At 48.9% G+C, this 23,071-nt stretch overlaps 1 protein-coding gene across 1 annotated transcript in view; it reads left to right on the plus strand.

The window, feature by feature from the left end:
* Positions 1-9,287, plus strand: part of IL13RA2 (interleukin 13 receptor, alpha 2) — a 26,785-nt gene extending 17,498 nt beyond the window's left edge. The window contains exons 6-9 of the mRNA XM_014954868.1: positions 5,645-5,802; positions 7,164-7,308; positions 7,959-8,061; positions 8,967-9,287. Coding sequence (XP_014810354.1) covers positions 5,645-5,802; positions 7,164-7,308; positions 7,959-8,061; positions 8,967-9,009 — 449 coding nt within the window. The 3' untranslated portion in view covers positions 9,010-9,287. The remainder of the gene's footprint in view (positions 1-5,644; positions 5,803-7,163; positions 7,309-7,958; positions 8,062-8,966) is intronic.
* The last annotated feature ends 13,784 nt before the right edge of the window (positions 9,288-23,071 follow it).

The following is a 23,071-nucleotide window of genomic DNA, read 5'->3' on the forward strand; positions in this document are numbered from 1 at the left end:
GGGGTTGTGCTTCCCATGGGAGCCACCAAGAAGACTCACTGTTCCTCCTGTTCCTGAGATAATCGTGTCAGGAACAGTGCCTTTTCTCTGGCTTTATGGCAGCATCTTTGTTATAGACTCCCTGATGCTACCGGCTGGTGGGGATCCCTTGAATCTGTCTTGTGGTTGCTGGTGTGCTGTGGGGTGGAGGGACAGGGAGACTGGGCAGAGCAGGTGGGACAGGAGCGCTGGAGAAGCACTGGGCAGGACAGCAACGTAAAGAAGCATTACAGCACACCAATGAGCCTGCTGGCAGCTAGAGCAGGAGTGATGGTAGCTAATTCTGCAGCCCACTTAGCGACAAAAGAGGTGCTTATAAAGTCTGTCTTTCAACCAGGTTATTTTTACTAGGAAGCTAAAATTCAGAGTTGGATTTGACCTCAGCAGGACTGCTGAAGTGAGGGTCCAGACGCTGCTCGAAGGAACATGTACCGATGACGTGGAGGTGCAAAGTGACTGGATTTATGCTACCTTTCAGGTCCCATTGCCAGGTTAGGAGCAGCCCTTCCCTCCCCGCTGCGGTTTCGCACTTTGCATGAGCCTGTTGCATGAACCACTGGCTGGCCTGAGGGTTGCTGGATGGATGAGCCATTGCAGGGCTTGCTGAGGTGTAAGGCAGCAGAGCATCTCTGCTTCCACTGCCTGTGGTCATTGGATACGTGGGGCTCATTCCCTCTGCCCCTACCCCAGCTCCGCGGGGTTGCCCAGCATGAGCTTCGCTGCTGAATGAAAAGGTCAGTTGTGCATCTTTCTGCTCTAAAGACAGTGGACTGGCTCGTACAAGAAACAGCACTTGGCAGCAAAACCATCTAATAATGATGACTGGCCTTTTCCTTTTTTTTGTCTTTCCGCCGCAGCACACAATTGTTCAAAGACATGAAATAATATTTCTGCTGGGCCTGATTGCAGTGTTGCTAAATGGAGGTTATTTCCTTCTCATTTGACAGGAAAACTGGAATCAGAGGTTCAGAATTTCCACTGCATCTATCATGACTGGGAATACCTCAAGTGCACTTGGCAACCAGGTCTCCTCGCTCCTCGGGGCGTACATTATGGACTATATTATTGGTATGTATCAGCAAAACAGAAAAAGAGCCAGCCAGCAACCAAGCAAACCTCTCAGGGTACTAAAATGCTGCAGAAAATATGCTTTTATGGCTGGCTATGCTGGTACACGATCCACCCAGAATGAGCAGAAATAACACTCCAAGCAATATGTGCCTTGGAAATACCAAATTCCCGCTTTCTTCCTTAAAATCAGGTTTGTGATGACCTTCTACAGGGATTGCCTTCTCCCTTCCTCCTCTCCCTTTCCCACCCCCATGGCGTGCTCCTGTGTGGTGGCCATCACAAAGCCTTGTGCTTTCCCTTTGGTGATCACACCTAGATTACTCTGGCTGCACATTTCCCTTGATCACAGAGCATATATCTCTATGGGATAGGATTTGGCAGGGGGTTACCAAGCTCAGTGAACCCTATACAAAGAGCAGGGCTTCTTGGCAACTAACAGTTCTAATCTTCAAATCTATTTTCCTAGCCTTAGCATATCTCATACAAGGAACCATGCTGCCAAAAGGTAGTAATAATGCGTGTTTCCCAGCTGATTCTTTTCTACTGTTGCCTAATCATTCTGTTCCACAAGAAAAAACAAAGCGAGACTTAGTGTTTTTGGACAAAAGCAATGTTGTATTTGTGCTTCAATTCCTCTGCAACTGACTAGTTGGAAATCGTTGGGTTTCATGCCTTTGGGCTACGTGTAGAAAACCATAGCCGCTTTTTAAAAATAGTTTCCACGTAGCTCTTGGAAATAGTCTTCAAAGCAGAAACACTGATTTAAAACCACATGGCTAACTGCAAAGTTCTGCTTGAAAGAAACCATGGAAACTCATGATTTGTTCCAAAAAAAAAAAATCCACCAAAAAAACCCCAAAACAACACAAATACCAAAACAAACAACAAACCCACTCTTATTTAACTGCCTGTAACAAAACCAGGTGTTTGGATCTGGGTCCCACTGTATGACGAGAGTGGGTGGGAACGCAGCCACGGTATCCTTTAATCCCTGGGAGTTAATTTTTATAGCACTACCTCATGAAGTTTTCTCAAAAACATAATGTTCTGTGCAGGGAGACTGTCATTAGGTGTAGAGTATAGAGGCAGGGATCCAGCAGGAGCCTTAAAAGGCGATATGAAACACCACTCAGTATTTCCGGAATGGGAAATATTCAGCCGCTAAGTTTTGGGGAGTGGCCCCCAAAAACGGGAGGCAGTACAAGAGGACAGGCTTGTGGTTGCACGTCAGCTAATAATCAACAAACTCCTTCCTCCCTCCCACCCCTGGGTTTCCATTACATGCCCACGTAGATGCATGGGGCTTACCTGCAATGACAGTAGCAGCTCATTAAGACTCATCACAGAATCACAGAATATTCACAGTTAGAAGGGACCTTTGAGATCATTGAGTCCAACTGCAAAAAAACCCACAATAAACCACACCCACCCACCGACAGACAAAACCCAACAACCTCGGGCTCTAGAGCAGGCCCTGCAGTGCCATGTCTACACATTTCTTAAATCCCTCCAGGGATGGGGACTCCACCACCTCCCTGGGCAGGCTGTTCCAGGGCCTGACCACCCTCTCAGCAAAGTCATTCTCCCCAAGATCTAATCTAACCCTCCCCTGCCCCAACTTCAGACCATTTCCTCTGCTCCTGTCATGATTCCCCTGGGAGAAGAGGCCAACCCCCTCCTCTCTCCACCCTCCTTTCAGGGAGCTGTAGAGGGCAAGGAGGTCTCCCCTCAGCCTCCTCTTCTCCAAACTAACCATGCCCAGTTCCCTAGCCTCTCCTCGTATGACTTTCTCTCTAGAGCCCTCACCAGCTTGATGGTTCTCCTCTGGACACGCTCCAGCAGCTCCATGTTCTTCCTGTAGTGAGGAGCTCATTACATTCATGGCACATGTCACCTGCCACAAACCCCTTCATTATGGCTTGGGAAGGGACCTTTCTGCAGTTCCAGAGTTGGTGGTTGATGGTGCCATAAGTGGTCCATGGAAGGATGGGCATCTCCGTGAGTCGGGGCCAGATCCTGCCCAGGCTCCCCTCACACAGTTGGCACCTTGTTAGGTCTCTTGTGCTCTGGGAACGGGCTTGGGCAGAGGCTGTCACAGCCCACACACCAGCCTGGGAAGCCACCTTTCTGTGTTAATTTAGTTTTTTCTCCTCCCCACACTCTTCCCACAGCAAGAGGTCCAGGTGACCAATACATAACGCTGGGCTTTGGATCACTTGTGGGAACGGTACAGGCAATGCTCCAGACTTAGGTCCAATCTTAAAGAAAAAAGGCCTTACCCAAGTAATAACTGCCATTGTTCTGGGTTTTTGGTATTTTTTCTTCTCTTTCTGCTTTCTGTTAGGTACGAGGGGCTGGACCACGCCGTGCAGTGCGATGACTATATTCAGGACCGGGGCATAAACATCGGCTGCAGGTTGCAAAACCTGAGCCAGGCAGAATATCAGGATCTGAGCATCTGTGTCAACGGCTCTGCGGCAGCCACCCTGCTGCGGCCGCTGTACGTCACCCTCCGCCTCCACAACCTGGGTAAGGCAAGGCCAGCAGGAAAGCAGGGGGCTCTGGGGACCGCGCACCCGAGGCTCACATCTCGCATGAGGGGGCAGGGGGCTCAAAAACAATGTGTGCTCTTGTCACCACGAAACAGCATATAAAACTTTCTAAGACTCAAAGTTCAGAAAGCAGGCATTCCCTATCGCAGCGCCGGGGGCACAGGGGATGACTCCTCCTGTTGTGCGCACTGAATGCCATTGTCAAATTAAATTTATACACAACAGGTATACATAGACAGTGTAATTCCAAGAAAACAGTGGCATATTTGTTATATTTCCAAGAATGTACATATTTACATTTTACATACATTTACATAATATAATAAGCTTTTGGGCATGTGTAGTTGTGCCTTCTGGTGGTCCTCATTTTGAGTGGGGGTCATCTCTTCCTCAATCTTCATCTTCTTCACCTGTCCTTTGGCTCACTTTTCATGTTGGCAAAACAGTCTAACTGCTTAATTGCTCATTAAAACTAATGATCTGTCTGCTACCCCCTGTTAGTCAGACAACGTCCATATTTATTGCAACCCTGTCTTAGGTCACCATGTTCTCAGGGCCACATCCATCCTTTCTTATCTTACTAAGTCCTTGAAACCATTTGAGATGGTTGCTAAAATAGCTACATTTCTTCTCTAAAAGAACATTCTCTACAGTTTAACCGCTTATAAACAACATTAAATCTGCCTTAGGTATCACTCTTGTAGATGGGTGGCTGTAACGTGTCTGGGTGGCTTTGCCCCCGGAGAAGGGCATGTGGCATGTGGACTTTGGTTTCCAGCAGCACTTGCAGGCAAGCAAGACCACACAAAGACCACCTTGAGGGGGTCAGTGGGTGCCTCCAAGTGCTGCACTCAGCAGCTGGACAACAGCAGCAAGAGGCTGCTGGGCAGATGGCAGGGCAGCTGTGGGGGTTTTGGCTCTAGCAAAAGGTGGCCCCATTTACTGGTGCTGGAACTGACACCATGGCTCCACTCCTTTACACACGGTGGAGGTCTTTGGGCTGTGCTGGCCAAACCAAGCTCAAGGCTGGGGAGAATGGAGTGCAAGGTGTGATGGGGTCTGCAAGAGCAAAGGTGGATTTCATACCCATCAGAAGGAAGCAAAGCACAGTGTGGTGTATAACCCACTGCATCTGCTCGCTCTTTCCTATGGGCACTTACCAGGCTGATGCATTTACGCACTTGTAAATGTCAGGGGGATAAAGAGCTAGTCCTCCAGTTGAGCCACTGGGCTAATAATTGGGATTTCTGGATTCTATTACAGCAGCCTTCCAATATCTGAAGGGAGCTCCAGGAGAGCTGGGGAGGGATTCTTTGTCAGGGAGTGCAGTGACAGGACAAGGGGGAACGGTTTTAAATTGGAAGAGGGGAGATTGAGATGAGATACCAGGAAGAAATTCTTTGCTATGAGGGTGGTGAGAGCCTGGCCCAGGTTGCCCAGAGAAGCTGTGGCTGCCCCATCCCTGGAGGGGTTCAAGGCCAGGCTGGATGGGGCTTGGAGCAAACTGGTCTGGTGGGAGGTGTCCCTGCCCAGGGCAGGGGGTGGAACTAGATGATCTTTAAGGTCCCTTCCAATTCTAACCATTCTATGATTCTATGAATTAGTGCTGCCATGCGCTTATGTGTGTGGCTTTGGACATCTGACATAAACCAGAGCCTCTCCCGGGACACAGAGTGTCGGGCCAAGGCTGCTGCGGTGTCCCGCAGCCCGGCCGGGGCTGCCCTCACAGGATGGGGAAGGCCAGCCCAGCACCACACTCACCCCCTTGGCTCTCAAAATCCCTTCACAGAGCGGGGACACAGCCCACCAGTCAAGACAGAATAACGACACCACTCCAGCTCCTGCGGCATCACAGCCAAGAGCTCTGAATCCACCTCAGCTGGGAAGAGGGGGCAGGGGTTGGGGGTGATTCGCTGACGCCTTTCCCTCAGGAGCCATTTGGTCCCACCTCTTGACCCTCTCTGTTTTTATCCCCCACCCAGCGAAGCCCTCGCCCCCGGAGCAGCTGGTGGTCTCCGTGTCTGCAGTGGAGGAGCTCCAGGTGGCCTGGAGCCCACCGGCAGGGGGGACGCCGCCCCATTGCCTGGAGTACGAGGTCCAGCTGGCCCAGGAGGAGGAGGAGGCCGAGGCTGCCTGGGCGGTAGGGACAACACAGGCTGCGCTGCGGGGAGGGGACGGGGGGATGGCAGCCTGATGGCCAGCAGCGGGGAGGCACCACCTCATCAGGGTGTGTTCGTTACCCCCTGCGTGGTCGAGGGAGGGGGGATTCTGCCCCTCTGCTCCCCTCTGGGGAGAACCCCCTGCAGTGCTGCCTCCAGCTCTGCGGCCACCATCATCAGAAGGACATGGACCTGTTGGAGCAGATGCAGAGGAGGCCATGGAGATGCTGGGAGGCCTGGAGCCCCTCTGTTGTGAGGACAAGCTGAGAGAGTTGGGAGGGGTTCAGCCTGGAGAAGAGAAGGCTCCGGGGAGACCTTAGAGCCCCTTCCAGTCCCTCAAGGGGCTCCAGGAGAGACGGGGAGGGACTCTTGATCAGGGAGGGGAGCCATGGGATGAGGGGGAAGGGTTTGACACTGAAAGAGGGGAGATTTAGACGAGATCTCAGGAGGAAATTCTTTGCTGTGAGGGTGGTGAGGCACTGCTCAGGTTGCCCAGAGAAGCTGTGGCTGCCCCATCCCTGGAGGGGTTCAAGGCCAAGTTGGACGGGGCTTGGAGCAACCTGGTCTGGTGGGAGGTGTCCCTGCCCAGGGCAGGGGGGTGGCACTGGATGGTCTTTAAGGTCTCTTCCAACCCAAACCATTCTATGATTTGCTGGTGGACAATGCTGCCGGGCTGTGCCATGGCACACGCTCCTACCCAATGCCCCGACCATGACCGCAGTGTTGTCTTTAGCTGCAGCAGATCCCAGTGCAAGTCCCTGAGACTCCTGCCTGTTACCTCAGGAAGCTGCTATCTAACAGAAACTTAAAGGTTGTTGTGGTTTGCTTTCCTGAATGTGGCGGCACAACTTGTTGAAGTTCAAATTCAACTTCACTCGTTCAAGTGAAACTATAATTCCGATCTCTCTGAGGACGTGGCCTGGGTCACAGCACGTCTTCTGTGCTTCCTCCTTATGGGATATCCAGGCGCAGTTTTGGTAGCAAAAATGGCAAGATGTAATTAATCATAGGGGACAACCAAAGGACATTTTTTCTTTAATTTCCATATTCTACATGAGTCTTCTTAGCTAATTTAATGAAAGATTCCAGAAATTAACAGGCATAAATGCCAACATACATGATTCCCCTCCCCGCCCCCCCCATATATGTATTTTCAGTAGATTCATTTCTATAATATCTTATTGGCATTAGCTGCTCCAACACTATTATGAGATCATATAAAACTGCCAAAACGTAACCCAAGAGTTTGCAGAGCCTATTCAGAAACATCAGACCATGCCAGAGAGCTACTGGTGGTGGCACATAATTCCTTGACATCTGTCCTCTCTGTTTTGTTTCTCAGTCTGTGTCAACGCAAATGGAGACCGCTTTAACAATTTCCAGAGCGAATAAAAGCCACATTTCCTGTGTTCGTGTCAGGGGGAGAACAAATATTTTCTGTGCTGACCAGGGCTTCTGGAGTGACTGGACGCAGGAGTGTTTCTCTGGTATGGAACCCAAAGTAACCAGCGTTTCTTTTACATCCTTTATAAAGCCTGTTTGGGACCAAGCACTGATGGCTGCCACAGGCATCTGCTGGTGTCCAGCACTTGGAGGTGGGATCCTGGTTTAGTCAAACCCTCACCCTACACCAGCACAGCCATCCCTACAGCTTTGTACCTCCAGTGCACTTCACAGGCAAGGCCCAAAATATTAACGCTTCTGCACCAGTACCTTTCCCACTTGTGATGGAGGAGGTTCTGCTTTGGGAGAGAGGGCACATGGTGCTTGGGGTCTCTCACAGGGAACCCTCCCAGATGCCCCACACCACAGATCAGTTCCTTTGCACCCCATGGGGTCTATAGGGCACTGGCTGCACTGCGAGATGCAGCAAGCAGGGAAGAGGCACATAGAGGTGGCTACATCTATATGCAGGACGTACGTTACCCTGAGGGAGCATGTTACCCTATACTATACATACATATATATATATACAGTAACATGTGCCTGGCATATATCTGTAACACATAAATAAATACGTGTAGGGTAACAAACCTGGAGACACTCAGTTTGCATCTGAGCCCAAGCTTCATAAGAGGTAATAATGACTCATTCTGGAAGTGAGGGTTTTCTTATTTGCTGCCCTTTATCTTTGCAGTGGCCAGAAAAGAGGACACACAGCTATATATCCTCATTCCAGTCATTCTGAGTTTGTCCAGTAGCCTCCTAATATTTATGTTGATTGGCCAGTGCAAGAAAAGGTAAGCACCAAGACAGCTCGTCCGTGCAATGTGCTTTTTATGTGGGTGTCTCAGACTCCAGTTATAAATAAAACAACATATTAAAGACTAAAAGCCAAACATTAATAGATGCTCTAAGATTGGGCACCAAACAACACTTTATTTCAGGAAACAGTCTTGTAAGTGTGGCTATACCTGATGTGAAGTGTCTCACAACAACTCATAAACTCACAGCAGAGACCCAAATCCTGCTCATACGAGCCCAGACTGCTTCTTTTAAGTGCAGCAAAATTACTTGCATGCACAGCAGTATAAATAATCCCATTATCTTGCCCCAAACCAGGCAGGCAGAAGAGATTTATACTGGTTGTGGTATAGAACTGCCATTTTTATGGACTAAGGTCTGGCTCTCTTTGCGCTCCCGTCCCAGTTGTTTGCATTCATGTCAATGAATGTGGGGAAAGCAGATGCAGTGGATGAATTTGCCCATATCCAAATTTTTGGTAGCGATGACATTTTGTTCAGGTCTGAAGGGTCACTTAGAGAGAACTGATTCCCTGGTACTGATAGCTATTATCTTTTCCTTATGGCCATGTAGTGTAAGCAAGTGGGTAGTTTTTCTAATATGCCTTTTAAGGTGTCGCTGATGAGGGAGAACTGGCTAAAGAAATACCTTCATGTTACCCCCAGCGATGAACTAACACTTACTTGGTAGCTGAACGCATGGAGTCTGAGACACACGCTCCTTCATCTTTGTTTTGTATCTGCCTTTCAAATGTATTCATTCATCAATTTCAAACAAGAAAACTATGGAAAGCAAGTGCTTCCTGCATTGCCACCGGGATGCAGCCATGTGTGATGGCGATGCTGCAGCGTGTCCCCAGCTGTGTCTCGGTGCTGGGAATAACAGTCTGTGTCCCTTTCAGATCCCCAGCAGGAAAGCCGTTGCATGCACCGGTGGGATGCTAGCTCTGCCTGCGACTGCTGCACCGCCTGTGTTTGATGGATTGCTCTCACAACATCATCCCAAGGACAGCCGAGAAGCCCTGAGCTTTTTGTAGCCCACAGGGGTCTTCCCTACCTGCTGCCACTTGCGAGGGAGGTTGTTGCAATTCAAGTCCTCAACAAGCCCAGGAAAACATTGGAGGCGTTTTAATCTGACTCTGGAGCAGGCTGCTTCTGATAACAGGAGAAGGGAGAAAAAGGACGCAGTGGAAACTACCGTGAATAAAGATAACACGTTGTTCTGCGGGTTTGTTCGGGTTTTTTTTTTTAAAGTCTCTAGAAATCTGTCAACAGGACACACACTGAAGGGCAGCACTTCATACACGCTATGTCTCCCTGCAGAGCCATCAGGACAGGGCAATCTCTGAGGGACCAAGCCTGGATCTCCTGCTCTGCAAGACCAGGGTGAGCAGAGATGCTCAGCCAATCTCACTTGGGTTTTGGGCTCTTTCAGAAACCAGAAGATTTTGGCACATCCAGAACTGGATAGCAATTGGGCTATAGGTTTTCAGAACTGCCACCCAGGGCAATAGTTACTGCATTAATAATAATGGTTAAAAGAGAAAACTATTGGGAAGAGTCCCATTGAAATCTGCCATTACCAGAAATAACCCCTGGTAGACCTTTGGTGTTCTGCCAGCCTCTTAAACAGTTCAAATGCCTACTGAAAACACACGAGTGCATTGTGAGCCTCCTCCAGGGGCAAAGCAAGGCCACAGCCACAGCCAGAGCCCACCCTGCTGCCCTGGGTACCTCTGATGACATCTCACCTGCATCACCACCTGGGAACATCGGGCATGGGTGGTGTTTGGAGTGGGCCAAAAATTCAGTGAAATTCAGTGAAATGGTGTGGCCATCCCAGCCTGTTGGGTGGGTTTAAGCTGGGTTAGAGTTTCTAGTCTAATTTTGTCCAAAAAGAGGTAAGAAGAATCTCTTTCAGAAACCAGAAGATTTTGGCACATCCAGAACTGGATAGCAATTGGGCTATAGGTTTTCAGAACTGCCACCCAGGGCAATAGTTACTGCATTAATAATAATGGTTAAAAGAGAAAACTATTGGGAAGAGTCCCATTGAAATCTGCCATTACCAGAAATAACCCCTGGTAGACCTTTGGTGTTCTGCCAACCTCTTAAACAGTTCAAATGCCTACTGAAAACACACGAGTGCATTGTGAGCCTCCTCCAGGGGCAAAGCAAGGCCACAGCCACAGCCAGAGCCCACCCTGCTGCCCTGGGTACCTCTGATGACATCCCACCTGCATCACCACGTGGGAACATCAGGCATGGATGGTGTTTGGAGTGGGCCAAAAATTCAGTGAAATTCAGTGAAATGGTGTGGCCATCCCAGCCTGTTGGGTGGGTTTAAGCTGGGTTAGAGTTTCTAGTCTAATTTTGTCCAAAAAGAGGTAAGAAGAAGAAGAATTAAAGAGAATGGGTGCATCTACGAGGTGGTGAAGGTACAGATGTTCTACCTCTGCAGCTAGAACTCACCCCCCAAAAAGATCAGAGCTATTTCAGTAAATGTAAAAGTTCGGCTGAAGCCTGCCTAGAAACCTGCCTAGTAACCGAGTGATAAATTAAGTACATCTACGTATGGTATCTGTATGCTGCAGCTTTTCAGGCGTGTTTAAGTATGGAAATCTGGCTCGGCCCCGGCGAGGGGCTCCCCAGAGTCACCCTACAGAGGGTCCCCTCTGCAGCAGCAGCAGGACACCCCCCTGCTGTCCCACAGCACCGCATCTGCAGCATGTGCAAAATGTAATCCTACTAGGTGGCCAGCTGCTAGACCTTCCTAACATCCTGAACCATGCTAGAGTTTCAGTAGTAGGCTTTTTTTTCCCTATGTTTATAGAATTACACTAGATCCTGAACCGTGCTAGAGTTTCAGTAGTACGCTTTTTTTCCCTATGTTTATAGAATTACACTAATTATGTATTTCTTTCACACGGTATTTGCATTACAGTGGTTTAATTCATTTGCTGTAGTCCATAATTAATATTTTCAGTAAAGCGCTTTCAAAACCCCTCCGTTGGCTTCCTCTGCTCTTATTGTTCCCAGCTCATGTTTGGGTTCCCTGGTGTTTTTACCATCTTAGCCCCACATGTCTGGTGAGGCAGGTCTTTGCCAAATATATAAAGAGAACTCCTTTGCATACCCTTGAGTTTAGGGTCTTTTTTTCTGTCTTTGACTGATTAATTCTTAGAGCCATTTGTTGAAGAATAAAAAGCAACCTTTCCTACAGTTTTTTTTTTCCCTAGAGAATGTCAATACTTGTCAAACATATGAAAGCACGATCCGGTGCTTGCTGCAGGGAAATGCAAAATCAATTTGCGTCTGTCATATTCTAACTGCTTTTGGGAAGCAGCAAAACAGGGAAGGCGAATGCCAAGGTCACCACAGTCTCTGAACTCACAAAATCGCCCTCCTTCTCTCACTCAGGTCTATTTTCAAGCTGCCAACAAGAGAACAAATAGAAAACAAGTTTACCTTCTATTTCCTCATTATCAATCCTCGTGTTTTTTCATTTATCTGACTGGCCTCTGGATACAAGATTTTGACTTGTTTCAACCACTGTAACCTGCCAATGGCTGAAAGACAGGCTGGCATCTCTCAGGAGCTCTTTGCTTCTCTTGCACTGGAGGAAATGAGAAGGTAGAAGATGTATCTCACCGGCTGAGGCATCCCTGCAGAAGTTTTCAGTCTCATCTCGTCCGTGCGCTAGAAACTCCATGGCCACTGGGTGTCAGCATCTGTGCTTGGACAGAGGAGGAGGAGGAAGAGGAGGAGGAAAGCAGGTGCAGCATTGCTTCCCCCCCAATTTAGTGCATGAAAATTAAATAGAGGGGACAATGGCTTTCACTGTCAGACAGATGAGTTTTTTCCTTTTCGTACTGCTGAGTGGAGCAGCGTCACACCTTCACTCCATCGTTCGGTGCGGGGCTTTCTGCCACATAACGTCACCCCTCGTGGCATCATGACCACGGAGCCAGAGCTGCTGTGGTCACCAGAGCTGTGTCTCCCATGGCATGTGCCAGCCAAAACCAGCCCTTGCCCTCCTTCCCACACTTTTGCCACCAGACACCCACAGAAATACCCCTTCGGCTCCAACTGGAGGCTTGGCCATCGTGTGTCCCTGCCTCACTCTGCCACGAGCTCCTGCATCCTCGAGCCACCGTGGGTCTCAGCACTTATCCCAGAGCCTCTGCAGGTCCCACATCCACCCCAGAACCACTGCATCTCTAGGGAATACCTAGGTCTTGAAGGGACATAAAGCCGCACAGCCCTTCTGGCTTCAGCTTCCAGAGGTCGAGGCTTTGGGAGTGCAGTAACTAATGATATAATCTAAAATCTAAAGAGCTTCATGGGCCATGGCAGGATTGCAGCTCACTGCCTTGTGTGTCGGGGTACATTTGAGATCACTGTCAAGCTCTTTATGTCTATGCAGAAGCTGAATTTTCTCAGGAGTGTCTGTGGTCCGCACAGCTTCAAGGCAAACAAGTACAGCTGATGCATGTGCTTAACAAAAGAATTGGAGGCAACATATTGTGGCTGAGCTGTCTGAACAGCTGAACCGGCTCTGCAAACTGTCTGTGTCAGGATCCTCTTCCCAGAGAACAGAGAGGGAAAACAACCAGCTGAGAACTGATGGCCACCACAAGGCTTGCACCAAAACGCAGCACTCACCTCCCAGCCATGCTGGGCTGCCGCCTCCTGCGCCGGGTCCCCGTCCAGGCCTGCCAAGGCACTGCTCTGCTCAGGAAACAAAATGCCATCTCAGCAAGTGTCACGTCGCCAGACACATTTCAAAAAAGGAAAACGAACTTAAAAATCATAGAATTGTTTAGGTTGGAAAAGACCTGTAAGATCATCAAGTCCAACTGTTAACCTAGTACTGCCAGATCCACCACTAAGCCATGTCCCCCAGCACCACACCTACGTGTCTTTTAAATACCTCCAGGGATGGTGATTCAATCACTTTCCTGGGCAGCCTGTTCCTTTCGGTGGAGAAATTTTTTCCCAATATCCAATCTAAACCTCGTCTGGCACAACTTGAGGCCGTTTCCTCTTTTCCCAAAACCCTAAACGCGGCCTTGACATTTCTTCTCTGATGTCTCTGCTCTGGAAACAACCTCCGTGTTGAAGCAGGTCCCACTCCACGGAGAGCTGAGTGTGGACACATCCTTAAGCCCGGGGGCTCGCCAGGCATGGTGGCAGCCCTGCTGCAATCCCCAGCAATGCATCTCCGACAGCCCCAAGAGCCTGCACATCACCTCTGCCTTCTCTGAGACACACAACGAGGCCGTGCTGCCCTGCCTTTCCTGGAAGCTGCAAAAGGTGCCCTCCAAGTTCCTGCAGCTGCAGTGGGGGGATCTGAGCCATGGTCATCCACAAACAGTGTTTTCCCTTTCCTTGCCTGGGAAGCTGTGAATGGAGGTGGTAAAGACGTGTCCCATCTCATCAAAGCACCAGGGTCCTGCAGGAGTCATTTTCATTTAGAAAAAGACCCAGGTAATAAACACAAGGGGTTTTTTTACAAGCCAGGGATCACCTTCCTTTAATAAATTCACTTAGTCTAGGTATCTTTAAAAACAAATGAAGGGTGGCGGAATGTTTTCCACCAGAATTCACACAGGGGTGGAGAAAACACGCATACCAAACAGAAACATGATGGTCTTGGGAGAGAAAGCGCTGTATTTCAAGGCTGAAATCTGTAAACACATCAGTCCCTCACCACCACCCAGGACCAAGGTCAGGCTCGGGGCACTGAAGAGCTATCTGTCTGCCCACATCTGGAAAGAAAGGTTGCACTGGAACTTAGGCCAGATAAACTGAAGATGCAGAGTGCCCCGTGTGAACATGTGCCGCTGTAAGTGTCCAACCGACCCCAGCTCCATCCTGCTCCTGGTCTGCTGCCCATCCACCTGTGTGCCAAGTGCTGCAGAGCCCACACAGCAAGCCTTGTCTGCCACTCCGCTTGGGCAAAACCTCATCTTCAAAAGGCCTACAGGCCCCCGGCTGCCCGTGGACATGCTGACCCCCCCTCCCCAAGAGGCGCTCCTCGCAGTGCCATTGCACACAGGCACAACCTTGGTACCAGCCAACAGATGCCCAGAGTGTGTTAAGCCATCTGGTGCTTACAGCTTTCTCCACGGAATGGCTGCAGGAAACTTACACAGGAGAAGAAACCAGAGACAACAGATCACAGAATCCTCATGGTTGGAAGGGACCTTGGAGATCATTGAGTCCAACCACAAAAAAAAAAAAAAAAAAAAAAAAAAAAGAAAGAAAAAAAAAAAGAAACCCACACAAACAAACCACAGACAGACAAAACCCAACAACCTCGGGCTCTAGAGCACACCCTGAAGAGCCATGTCTACACGGTTCTTAAATCCCTCCAGGGATGGTGACTCCACCACCTCCCTGGGCAGGCTGTTCCAGGGCCTGACCACCCTCTCAGCAAAGTCATTCTTCCCAAGATCTAATCTAAACCTCCCCTGCTGCAGCTTCATGCCATTACCTCTGCTCCTGTCATGATTCCCTTGGGAGAAGAGGCCAACCCCGCCTCTCTCCAACCTACTTTCAGGGAGCTGTAGAGGGCAATGAGGTCTTCCCTCAGCCTCCTCTTCTCCAAACTAAACATGGCCAGATGCAGATCCTGCCTCTCAGTACCCAAACAACCTTTGCACCCTCAGAGGGTCAAACAGCAGAGCCTGGGAGAGCCATTGTGCCACCAAGAGGTCCCCATCTGATGCACAGAGCCCAAGAGAGGACAGTCTTTTATCCAGTGATGTTCCAGCTCTTAACTCTTGAACTGGAAATATGTTCCAACATTAGGGACTCTCAAAATTGTCTTGGCTGGTAGCTGCCCAGAAGTTTGTGCCCATGCCGCCAATTTATTTAGAAACATTCACACTGAGAAAACAATAACCTTGCCGCCTGGCAGGTTCAGCTGAATCCACTTTTAACAACTGAGAGCTTAAAGGCCAACAACACAATTTATTTTACTGAAGCGAAAGCATGAAGTTCCTGGCTGCACAGTGGGAAACGCAGCCACAAAGTCAAGCATCAGAAAAGTCAGACAGTGCGAGCACAAAGCAGGCTCTCAGCCCTTCCAGCTGCTCCCCAGCGTTCTCTCAGCTTCACCAGCTAATGGCAGCCCCACAGGACATTACCTCAACGCTGCGGCTCTCCAGAGCAGACTGAGACAGGCTCCAGTAATACCCAATGTCCATGAAAACGCTGTCGTGGCTAAATAAAACTTAAGTGAGTATGTGCCGTCGGGCTTGGGCTAGCCAAGCTGGTTGATTCTGGATGCTTCTGAAAATGTAAATTAAATATTGCTTCAAAAAAAACTTGGGGGCTGACTCAGGGCTGGGAACACACAGACCTCACGATCTCTTGACTTCATGTTGTCCCGCTTGTGGGAGATGCCATGGTTTGGCATGGCCTCGTCTCCCTTCCTGCAGAATTGTGGCATTTTTCATGGCTTTGCTAGGACTTGGAAAGACCATAGCATAAAAAATAGTGTTCTTGCTTCAAGATGTCTGTTCCTCCCAGGCACTGGGCCACGCTGACAGGGGGTGGGAGGTGCCACCATGCCAATGGCTGTCCTGGTGCCTGGGCTCTGGTAGCCGGGCTGGTCCCCACCGCTGCACCCCATGGCATCGGTTCCTGCAAGAATGCAAGAGCTGAGCCTTTGGTTGCTGTTACTGCTGCCTCACCAGACCTGGAAAATGCCACTCAATAGAACCCTGCTTCTAATTCCTAGTCTATTTCTAGCCCTTTTTGTATGCTAATGTTTTCCTCCAGCATAAATAGCTCCTCTCCTTCCTCAGTCAGAAGAAGCACTCCCTGATGTCCTGATGGAGAGCTTTCTTCACCCACCTTCGGATGCTAGGAGGAACAAGCCAAGCTTTCTACTTGCTTCTTATTCCCTTTATGCCCCTGTCTGGGCTTGTGTCCTCCCACTGTGCCTCTCACTGGGGCTGCTCAGGCCCAACACACAGTCCCATCTATTTTTAGGAATAAAGGTCACAGAATCACAGAATCTTCATGGTTGGAAGGGACCTTTGAGATCATTGAGTCCAACCACAAAAAACAAACCAAAACAAACAAAAAACACCAAAACACCAACCCACAAACAACCCCAAAAAACCCACAGACACACCCAACAATCTTGGGCACTAGAGCATGCCCTGAAAAGCCATGTCTGCACGTTTCTGAAACACCTCCAGGGATGGTGACTCCACCACCTCCCTGGGCAGGCTGTTCCAGGGCCTGACCACCCTCTCAGAAAAGTCATTCTTCCTAATATCTAATCTAAACCTCCCCTACCCCAACTTCAGACCATTTCCTCTGCTCCTGTCATGGGAGAAGAGGCCAACCCCCACCTCTCTCCAACCTCCTTTCAGAGAGTTGTAGAGGGCAATGAGGTCTGGCTAAGGAACACCACAGTTTGTTCACCACGGTTTGCTGCATCACTTGCTTTGTTGCACGGAGTCAGGAACGCATCCCACCACTTTGCTAAATGCCATGGTAGGACAGCCTGGGCGAGGGGACAGGTGGGAAAGGTTCAAGATAGACTGACTGAACAGTAGTACAACTACCTGAAAGGAGGGTGTAGAGAGATGGGGGTCGGTCTCTTTTCTCAAGTCACAGGCGACAGGACAAGAGGAAATGGCCTCAAGTTGCGCTCAGGTTCAGGCTGGATATTAGCAGATCCTGCCTCTCAGTACCCAAACAACCTTTGCACCCTCAGAGGGTCAAACAGCAGAGCCTGGGAGAGCCATTGTGCCACCAAGAGGTCCCCATCTGATGCACAGAGCCCAAGAGAGGACAGTCTTTTATCCAGTGATGTTCCAGCTCTTAACTCTTGAACTGGTAGATCCTGCCTCTTGGTACCCAAACATTCTTTGCACCCTCACAGGGTCTGACAGCAGACCCTGGGAGAGACATTGTGCAACCAGGAGGTCCCCATCTTATGCATAGAGCCCAAGAGAGGACAGTCCTTGCCTTTTATCCGGTGATGTTCCAGCTCTTAACTCTTGAACTGGAAATATGTTCCAACATTAGGGACTTTAAAAATTGTCTTGGCTGGTAGCTGCCCAGAAGTTTGTGCCCATGCCGCCAATTTATTTAGAAACATTCACACTGAGAAAACAATAACCTTGCCGCCTGGCAGGTTCAGCTGAATCCACTTTTAACAACTGAGAGCTTAAAGGCCAACAACACAATTTATTTTACTGAAGCGAAAGCATGAAGTTCCTGGCTGCACAGTGGGAAACGCAGCCACAAAGTCAAGCATCAGAAAAGTCAGACAGTGCGAGCACAAAGCAGGCTCTCAGCCCTTCCAGCTGCTCCCCAGCGTTCTCTCAGCTTCACCAGCTAATGGCAGCCCCACAGGACATTACCTCAACGCTGCGGCTCTCCAGAGCAGACTGAGACAGGCTCCAGTAATACCCAATGTCCATGAAAACGCAGTTGTGGCTAAATAAAACTTAAGTGAGTATGTGCCGTCGGGCTTGGGCTAGCCAAGCTGGTTGATTCTGGATGCTTCTGAAAATGTAAATTAAATATTGCTTCAAAAAAAACTTGGGGGCTGACTCAGGGCTGGGAACACACAGACCTCACGATCTCTTGACTTCATGTTGTCCCGCTTGTGGGAGATGCCATGGTTTGGCATGGCCTCGTCTCCCTTCCTGCAGAATTGTGGCATTTTTCATGGCTTTGCTAGGACTTGGAAAGACCATAGCATAAAAAATAGTGTTCTTGCTTCAAGATGTCTGTTCCTCCCAGGCACTGGGCCACGCTGACAGGGGGTGGGAGGTGCCACCATGCCAATGGCTGTCCTGGTGCCTGGGCTCTGGTAGCCGGGCTGGTCCCCACCGCTGCACCCCATGGCATCGGTTCCTGCAAGAATGCAAGAGCTGAGCCTTTGGTTGCTGTTACTGCTGCCTCACCAGACCTGGAAAATGCCACTCAATAGAACCCTGCTTCTAATTCCTAGTCTATTTCTAGCCCTTTTTGTATGCTAATGTTTTCCTCCAGCATAAATAGCTCCTCTCCTTCCTCAGTCAGAAGAAGCACTCCCTGATGTCCTGATGGAGAGCTTTCTTCACCCACCTTCGGATGCTAGGAGGAACAAGCCAAGCTTTCTACTTGCTTCTTATTCCCTTTATGCCCCTGTCTGGGCTTGTGTCCTCCCACTGTGCCTCTCACTGGGGCTGCTCAGGCCCAACACACAGTCCCATCTATTTTTAGGAATAAAGGTCACAGAATCACAGAATCTTCATGGTTGGAAGGGACCTTTGAGATCATTGAGTCCAACCACAAAAAACAAACCAAAACAAACAAAAAACACCAAAACACCAACCCACAAACAACCCCAAAAAACCCACAGACACACCCAACAATCTTGGGCACTAGAGCATGCCCTGAAAAGCCATGTCTGCACGTTTCTGAAACACCTCCAGGGATGGTGACTCCACCACCTCCCTGGGCAGGCTGTTCCAGGGCCTGACCACCCTCTCAGAAAAGTCATTCTTCCTAATATCTAATCTAAACCTCCCCTGCCCCAACTTCAGACCATTTCCTCTGCTCCTGGCATGGGAGAAGAGGCCAACCCCCACCTCTCTCCAACCTCCTTTCAGAGAGTTGTAGAGGGCAATGAGGTCTGGCTAAGGAACACCACAGTTTGTTCACCACGGTTTGCTGCATCACTTGCTTTGTTGCACGGAGTCAGGAACGCATCCCACCACTTTGCTAAATGCCATGGTAGGACAGCCTGGGCGAGGGGACAGGTGGGAAAGGTTCAAGATAGACTGACTGAACAGTAGTACAACTACCTGAAAGGAGGGTGTAGAGAGATGGGGGTCGGTCTCTTTTCTCAAGTCACAGGCGACAGGACAAGAGGAAATGGCCTCAAGTTGCGCTCAGGTTCAGGCTGGATATTAGGAAAAATTTTTCCACTGAAAGGGTTATCAGGCATTGGAATGGGCTGCCCAGGGAGGTGGTTGAGGCACCATCCCTGGAGGTGTTCAAAAGACGGGTTGATGTAGTGCTGGGAGGTCTGGTTTAGTGATGATGCTCCTTGTTTGTTGTGTGGGTGTCTATTTTTGTCAGTTAGGTTGACGGTTGGACAAGATGATCTTTAAGGTCCCTTCCAACCTAGAAGATTCTGAGATTCTGTGATTCTGTGATTCTGTGACTGCTCCTGTGAGGGTTAGCCCACCCGTGTGCCAGCCTTGTGGCTGCAAAACAGAAGGGGGTGTGCCTAGCTGAAGGGGCTAAACATTGCCATGGCCTCATGGGTGAGTCACTGTGACCTGTGGATCCTCTCCAAAGACATTTTGGGACCGGAATTGTTGATGTCTATAAGGGAGGAACCCCCAGCACAGCTGAGATCTCTGCTGGGCATTTGCTCTTACCTGTTGCTTTGAGCAGTATCGTGATCTTTGGGAAGGGTGGGCTCCACAGGAGGGGCACTGAAGTCTTCCTCCCAGCAAAGCTGCAGAAGAGCTGTTCTAGCCTTCAGCCAGGGAAAAGGATCCTGATTAAAACCTTCAGTGGCGTTGATGAGCATCCATCACCAGCACCCGCCTGTCCTTCTGCAGGAGGGGACACAAACATCAGCAGCACACACAAACGTAAAACTGCTCAGATTTTAACAAATGCAAGCAGGCAACAGTCTAACAGGCGCAGCCAACAGATCGTTTCAGTGTATCAGCAATTTAAATAACTCAAAATACCACAATTAGGTCCTATTAAAAGCATACGTTGGATAATTAGGCTGTATTTTAATTAAACATTCATTTATTCAATTTGTAGAACTAATTACGATTCAAGTTCAGAAGAGGGGATTTAACGTGCCCCTGTGTGATGCTGCATGATTCATTTTCCATGTCCCCGAACCCCCCGAGTGCCGGTGTCCCACTGGAGCGACAGAGCAGCAGCCGTTCTCCCAGGAAACTGCTGGGGAAAAACTGCCCGAGCCCTCCCCACGTACCCACCCAGCCTCCTGCTCTCAGCAGAACCCATGATTTTGGGCAGTTTTAAGTAAAACTTTTCAGTGTGTAGCTCATGCGTTTGACTGTAAAAGATCCTCTAGTGCGGTTCTTTAATTGGCAAGCGTGCCTCGCTGCATTGATTGTCTGTCTTGTAGGTATCTAAAATCACTCACCTGAAGACTCTCCATCTCCGTGTCGTTAAGGGATGGCAGCATCCCTGCGCAGCCGAGAGGGAATGACACATCACATAGATATTTTATTGACTTCTGACAGCTTCAGAGCACGCGTTTCAGTGTGGGTAAAAGCAAACAAGTAAAAGACCTGGGACTTAAAGCAAAATGAGGGAGAGCCAGAACAGTCAATAACAACTTCACCGTTAAAAATGAAAAAAATAAAAGCATTTTTTTTTGGTACATGCATCCCCACCACTACATTGTCACTAGAACAGCCCACATTTCCCAGTGACACCTACAGCTGCATTTGATCTCTCCATCACAGGTTTCCTCCCCGGCTGGTCAGCTATTTCCATTTTTCCAAGGGAAGACTGAACCATGATGACATCTCCTGTTGCTCCCTGGGGGCTCTGGATGGCGTGTGTCTGAGTGTGTGTACATCTGTCCATCTCTGTTCTTTTACTGCATCTGCCCTTGACTTGGTGGTCTTTGTATGTTTTTTTTCCCAGGAAAAAGCTTTTGATGCCTTTTCCTCCCCAGTCTGCAATGGAGACAAAGCCAAGCAGTTCTTGGCTCGGCATGGAGCTATCCTAATGATACCGTGCCCCGGGGAGGAAACCCATCCAAGAGACATCTGCCTCTTTATCACATGATGGACACTGTTTTTGGAATGCCAGATGAGCATATTTTGTCTTCAAGAACATCAGACACTCTTCCTTATCTCAAAGCTAAACAATATTTCTCAAGAGCTGCTTGTGGTTTTTTTCTTGCTGTCTTTAAAATTTGTTTTCCTTTGGAATTTGGGTCTTCAGACCCAGGACCACCATGCCCCAGAACATCAGATGACTGCAGCCAGCCTGCTGACCTGGAAGGGAAGAGCACTGTCCATATTCCATGCCAGTAGGGCTGTCCAGAAGAAAGGCACTGATGGTGGACGTGAGCATCTCTACAGAGGAGAAGGCACTAACCTCACTGCTCAGGCTGACCACTCACACATCACCTGACATTAGCATCTTTGAATTATCACTCAGACAAAAACTACTGCTGACTCACAAGTCATTAAAACAAGGAGAGCCACTCTGAGGTGGGATGTCTTGAGGCTCCTCAGCCTCTGGACTGGATCACCTCCCAGATGCCACAGCCTCTGGGTAGCTGCTCTTATATTCAGTGAGCACAGGACTGAAGAAGTAGGCTCTTGTCCTCAAAGGACAGCCTTTGGGGCCCTCAGACTTCACCACAGCTGACTCCATGGATGCTACAGCTGTGTGGGGCAAGGTGTCACAGGTGTAGGTCAACCAGCTCAGGTCTGGAAGCCAGGTTGCTCAGACAAAAGGCTTTGTGCCTGAGCAAACGTGGTCAGCCTTGGGTCTGGCGAGGAAGACTGCAAGCCCTTGCAGCTGAGGAAGGTGCCAGTTCAGGGGCTGACTGAGTAGACTCCCCGACGCACATCGAACGGGGTGGTCTGTTTTCTGGTTGGAGTCTTTCCATTCACGGTCAAGCTGTCTCCCATCTGGTTCAGGAAACAAAGCAACCACCACACTTCAGCCCACAGCACCATGTCCAAGGAACTGTTTTCACTTGTTGAGTCTGAACTCAAACCCCCACCACACACACTATTCATAAGACAGAACCATTCCTGAGAGAGGTCTGAGGACTCACACACGACTCGCAGTGGGTACTCCCTGCAGGCAGCCCCAGGGCATGGCTTCTGGAGGCACCACCACGGTTAATGACCAGAACTCAGGAGAAGCAAAGCTGCTGTGGAGACAACCTCTCTTTGGTTAAGTTGCAGAGAACCAGTCTTCAAATTGAGGTAATTTAAAAAAAAAAAGTCATTTTTACGAGTTACTCCTGGCGGGAGCTAAATCCATTCTTCAAATTGAGGTAATTTTAAAAAAAAAAATATGTCATTTTTACGAGTTACTCCTGGCGGGAGCAAGGAGAAGAGGGAGAACAGTGTGTCACTGTCTTCGTATTTAACCAGATTTGGGGTTGGAAGTGTTAGGATATCTGCTGACACTAATTTCTGTGATTAAGAAACTGTGGGCCATACTTCAAGTGTGGGAGGAAAAAATGAAAGTTATCCTTGTCCTCATTTTCCGCTGTTGTGGTATTTTTTTTTGTTCAGGACATGTTTTTCACTCAGGAGAGATTTTAATTGGGGACAGATGAAAGAATGAGAGGGCACGTTCCTTTATTTATTTTCTGATAGACCATGAAAAAAAAAATAAATTAAGAGTGATTAAACCAACAAACTTTCTTTAATAAATTAATAGCAGCATCACAAAAACCCTGATGTGAATGACCCAAAGGAAGTTGGGTACGTGACAGTATTTAACCACTCACAGAAATGTTATCACCCGCTGGCCGGGAGAGGACGCAGGCGCTGGAAGGCAGTCCCCTGGGCTGGTTATCTAAACAAGTGACACACACCAGCACGGGTCCAGCTGAGTCACAACGTATTTACAGTTCTGGTGCTGAAATTTTTAAAAACATTTATAAAAAATTCTGTAAGTTCTCTGTTCGATTCCCATTATTTACATCCAAATATAGTAGGTTCTCTTTTTGCCCATACAGCAGAACCGGCAAGGGTAAGGCTCCTGCGCGGAGACGTTGCCTGCGTGTGGACTTACCCCAAGTTTGAGGACACTGTGGAAAATGAGCTATTCACACGTGTGCTAGAAGCTACTGTAATTCAACTTATTGCTAAACGCTTTCAAAGTCTGTGGCTGGCTTTTAAATACACATATATGTGTGTGTATATATATATATATGTACAAACATGTATATATATATGTACAAACATATATATACACACACACATATACATGTTTGGAAAAGATGTGC

This window comes from Calidris pugnax, unplaced genomic scaffold (genome assembly GCF_001431845.1).
Source record: "Calidris pugnax isolate Ruff unplaced genomic scaffold, ASM143184v1 scaffold38, whole genome shotgun sequence".
NCBI lineage: Eukaryota > Metazoa > Chordata > Aves > Charadriiformes > Scolopacidae > Calidris > Calidris pugnax.